Genomic DNA, 5,061 nt, shown 5'->3' with positions numbered 1-5,061 from the left:
TCCCAATAGTTTCAGTTTCAATCTGGTACTTTTCTCACTTGGCTTCTGGTACCATCTCTATGGTTATTAAAGTTTTCTTCATTTCACGTCCCAGAAACTTCCTAAGTTCTCGGAGTTTGAAAACTGTCCTCTTCTAAACTCTTTTCGGGGTTTGTTTACAGACGTCGCTAATTGCCCATTTCTGATAAGGACGAAGCTCCAGGATTCCCCATCCCCAACCTTCTGCTAGGAGAACCTTTCTCCGCTCGCGACTCCTACACCCCGACAAGTCTGCAGCTGACTCGTTTGTCAAGGAAGTAATTTCCAGGCTGGGCCTTGCCTCTCCCGCCAAGCTCCCGGCGCCCCCCGCCGCGGATCGGCGCCGCCGCAGGTCGCCAGCGGGTCCCGGCGGGTCGCGCTGCACCGCGCGCTGCGCTGGGCCAGTTACTCGCTCCCCCCGCCCCTTTGCGCGCTGGTCCGAGGGGGCGGGGACAGGGGCGGGCCCGGCGTCAAGTTTCTCTACGTCACTGGGAAGTCCCCATTAGGTCGGAGCGCGGGCAGCGGCGGGAGCGCCAACCTCAGAGGCTTTTGGGCGTTCAGGGTGTTGCTTTTCTAGCTCTCTCCCGCTTGCTCGCTTCTGCCCGACCGCCCCGCGCGCAGCCTGCTACCTGCAGAGCCAAGGTGCTCGGGTCCGGGGACTGAGTTCTCGGAGTTTTGCGGCAAAGTTCCGGCTGCTGTTTGCGGAGATGCCTGGAAGGAGGTCTCGTAGGAACACTCAGACGAACCCTACGCGGGTGGCCCTCCCGCCAGGTAGAGAGCAGCTGGGGCCCGCGGAGATCCTGACCCGGGGCGGAGGCTGGGGTCGAGGTCTCGGTCCGGGCGGAGTCACCCCATGTGCGCCGGGCCTCAAGGTCAGGCCGGCGCTGTGCCCTTGCACATGTTTTAGGGGCGCCGGCAGGAAGTTCTTTAGGGGTTTAACCGCGGACCGTGGATATGACCAGGGAGGGAGTCCGGCTTAGGGTTGGGATGCAGCAGCATTTCAGAGGATGCTGAGATCAGCTTTCCCATCCCCACTTGTTCTGCCCCTGGGCCATGGGAAGAAAAAGAGCAAGTACGGGCGCCAGCCACGCGGAGAAAGTCATTGCCATGGCGGGTGGGGCCGAGAGAGGCTCCAGGAGCTTCCTGGCCTCCCAGCGTTTTCTGAGGGAGGCCCTCTCCCTCCCGTATTCTGGATCTTTTGAGCCTTACCCCCCTACCCCAGGCAGTAATAATGCTTGATACTATCACAGGCCTTCCACAAAAAACTGACGGAGGGGTTGGAGGTCCCACAAGGACTGGTGAAATCAGGATAATAGAAAGTTTTTCTTCTTTGTTAGAAGTGTAACATTTTAACAATCGATATTAGCTGCAGAAATGGGGTAGGAGAACAGGAGTTGGTCCGCAATGTTTTTCAATCCACCCGTTCCTCTGCCCTTCCCCATCCGTGTACCTCATCAAATAATTTAAGGTCGGTTTCCTTATAAATCTTATCAAATGGAGCAGCCATCTGCTCCTAAGGAGCAGTTGCAAAGAAGGCAAATAAGTCTCTGAGCTGGAAATCTGTGTGGGTCATACTGCTGTTACATCAGATGGTAATAGGCCGTTTTATACTTAGTTTAACTTTTTAGAGCCCATGGACCGCTCAAAGGAAGTGGTGCATTGCCCGTGTGGTCATGGCAAAGCTGGCACCAGGCTGCTCTCTTGACTCTTGCTTGGGAGGGAAGAAACTTTGCCCGTCTTTTGTGCTGGCCCAGAAATCTGGCCATGTTTCAAAAAATTTCCCATCATCTTCAAGAGCCGACTTACTCCCTATTAATAAGAGACAGCAGAAAGGTCCCTCTTAAACTTGGTTAGACAGTAATACAGTAAAAACAACAAAAAAACAAACAAAACCAAAATTAAGGTATAAGTGACATGTAACATTGTATTAGTTTTAGATGTACACCATGATTTGATATATGTGTGTACTATGACATGATTACCACAGTAAGTTTAGTTAACATCGATCACCACACAGTTACATTTTTTATTAATACATTTATAGATGTAACAAAAAATTAATACATTTATAGATGTAAAAAACAAAAAGGAAAGAACTAGGTGCTATTATCTGCCCTTTTTAATGAAAGGGATAGTTTTTCCTCTTACAATTCAGGGCTTCCAAAATTGTATGCTAAGTGATAATTTGTTTCTGTTTTTGTTTTTTAGGATAGCATGTTAATATATTCCACTCACTGAAAAAAACATGTCTTTGTAGATACTTCTCCAAATGCTTGACGCCGTAGCCTATAAAGAAAGATAGCTTACAAGAGATTTATTAGGTCTCAGAGATTATATAAAGTTTTTTTTTTTAGGAATTATGAAAATTTAACTCAGCTCTTAGGAAAAGATAAATTGGTTGAAATGTAGGTTTAAAAATCCACTTTAATATATATTTACAGTTTTTGTTTATCTGAGCCTAAATAGGCTATCTGCAGGGTCTGCTTATAAAATAAATCAGATTTTAACTTACAGTCATAATTTTTAGTGTTTATAATCATGATGTTGAATTGAACCAAAAAGAAGCGGAATTGTTCTTGGAAATATCCAAGAAAATTGAAATTATGACCAGTATAGATTTGGTGTTAATTCCATCTACTTAAAAAGTTCACTTGGAAATTAGATTATAAAGATTCCCCCCCATACAATATCTTAAAAAGTAGTAAGTATATGAATTAAATATTACTTATTTTGTGCTTCACTTATCTCCATAAAGGCAATGGATTGGTACAGTTTGGGGAGACTTTGGCTTAGACTCATGTGTAAACTTATAATTATTTTAGAAAATGTGGACTTCATTTTGGAATAAGATTTTATGAATCCTTCAAGAGAAAATTTCATGAGGCTAAGAATACATTTAGATTTGCCTAGTATGAGGGCATAATTTGAGCTATGAATTATTGGTTGCCATTTACAAAATAAATTATACTCAAAAACAACATAGAAGAATTTAGAATTTGACTTGTCTCTAACCAATTTTAAATGAGAAAGAAAAGGATGACATCAGTTGGGTTGGCAAAGGCTTGCTGTTTGTGGTGTGTGACATAAATGTCTATATTTGAAAGTAAGATAACATTTGCCTCATCCAGGATTGCAAAATAAATGTCTTTATTCTTTAACTTTTGGTTGTTTATGAATCACCGTGTATTGGTGTATGTCACGTGTGTGTGTTTGAGAGGGGCAGCAAGTAGCCTTTCTCACATTTTAGAAAACAAGTGTGCTTAAAAGGTAAACGCTGGGATAAACACTCAACTTGTCTCTGGGATGAACGTTTTAACTCTTGCTGGTTGCCGTTTGCAATGTTGTCAGGATAACTTTGATGTTTTCTTTTTCAGATCCTGAAGTCGAGTGTGCCATTCAGTTCAGAAGGATTGGAGACAAACTGAACTTCCGGCAGAAACTTCTGAATCTGATAGCCAAACTCTTCCGCCTAGGAACCTGACTTCAGAAGCTTGTGAATGAGGAGACTCCTTTAAAATGGAAGATTCCCCAGTAGGTGCAGATTTCATCAGTTAGAGGAGAGAATGCCTTGTAATGGAGAAGAATGTGAAGGAGCTCTCACTTGCTTTTGGATGCCCTAGGAATCGAAGACGGATGGGTCAAAAATGAGTTTCTGCTGAAGGTTTTCCAGAAGTCGATGTTTCGGATGCAAGAACATTAAAAAATGACTTTGTTAATTTTGAAGCAGGAATGGGAGAGTTATGAAAATAGGGGAGTTATTATTTATACATTTGGTTTTTGCTTTAGAGTCTTGTTCTAGTCTTTTTGCTGAAGGTTGCTGCCCAGCTTGGTGTAAAAGGAGTTGCCAAATGATTAGCTTATGGGCAAGGGTCAAGAAACAGAATATGTTCAATGTTTGTTTCTGCTTTTGTATGGCAGCTCCAGAGCAATGTGTAGTATTTAGTTTATATATATTATCTTGTTAAAAGTAAGGATTTTTTTCATGAGAACACTGAATGTCATAATGAATGTTGATTGCATAGGTCACTACAAAATATAATTTGCTAGGTTTTTTTTTGACTCAAAATGTATTGTTTCTGTGCCGATGACCTTTTATTAAATGTGTTCTTATGGGAATTAACTAGGAAGTTATATATTTTGAAAAAATTTGATGGAAGTGTTACTTGGTATCAGTAAAATTCTTTCAGTTTGAATATTAAAAAGATAAAGAGCATGGGGATTTTGTATAACCAAGAATAATGAAAAAAAGTGACAGTTTTTTTTATTGCTGTAATATAAACTTAGTAAAACAAATATTTATTAGTAAAATAAATATAACTTAGTAAGAAAACGAATGTGTTTCTAAAGAAGTTTCTAAAATCTGTCGAGCATCCTTTCTCATACTAGTTGGTATGCATTGTATAAGGGTGATCTTTCAAGAGAAATTAAGCATGTTTTCATAATTGGGATATATATATGAACAGATGACTTGTCCAGAATGAAAATCTTTTAATGTCTAAAAATTCCTATGATATCCATCCATCCATATATATACATATATATTAGAGTATACATTATGTGCTATGTATGTAGCATTACAGTAATCTGTACATTCTAAGTTTTATGAACTCTGTTTTTTTGTTATTATTAAAAGGCCAGGCTATCAACGAAGTCCCCAAACATATAAAAAAAGAATGTCATGATGAAATTTCAATAGGAATAACTTTATTTATGTTACCTATTTATAATTAAAATATTTTCTGTTTAGTTTAAAAATGTGTATTTAGTTAAAGTTGAATTTTTGGCTTATGAGGCAAGGGCTTCATAACTACTTTAACTCTTACAATAAGAATGTTTTAATATAGGCTATAGTCACTTTAGATGAAAAATTACCTCAGCATCTGTTTTTCTTCAGTATTACTTAAAGCTGTTAGTTTATTTAGTTACAAAGATTTTTTTTTTGTTTGTTTTTTGGTTTGCCTAGAGGCCGCTATTTTGCCATGTGAATATTTATGATCTAACTATTTATGCATATATACATATGAATGATACTGTAGCTGTGAA

The 5,061-nt window shown here is 40.1% G+C and overlaps 1 protein-coding gene across 1 annotated transcript; it reads left to right on the top strand.

Annotated features, from left to right (window-relative positions):
- On the top strand, nt 549–4,229 carry PMAIP1 (phorbol-12-myristate-13-acetate-induced protein 1). Its single transcript, NM_214147.2, is given in 2 exon segments — nt 549–789; nt 3,393–4,229. Coding segments are annotated over 2 exon segments (171 nt in total). The 5' UTR covers nt 549–725; the 3' UTR covers nt 3,500–4,229.

Source organism: Sus scrofa, chromosome 1 (assembly GCF_000003025.6).
Source record: "Sus scrofa isolate TJ Tabasco breed Duroc chromosome 1, Sscrofa11.1, whole genome shotgun sequence".
NCBI classification, from domain to species: Eukaryota; Metazoa; Chordata; class Mammalia; order Artiodactyla; family Suidae; genus Sus; species Sus scrofa.
The sequence above is the reverse complement of the archived record's forward strand: the minus strand, read 5'-3'. Positions and strand labels throughout refer to the sequence as shown.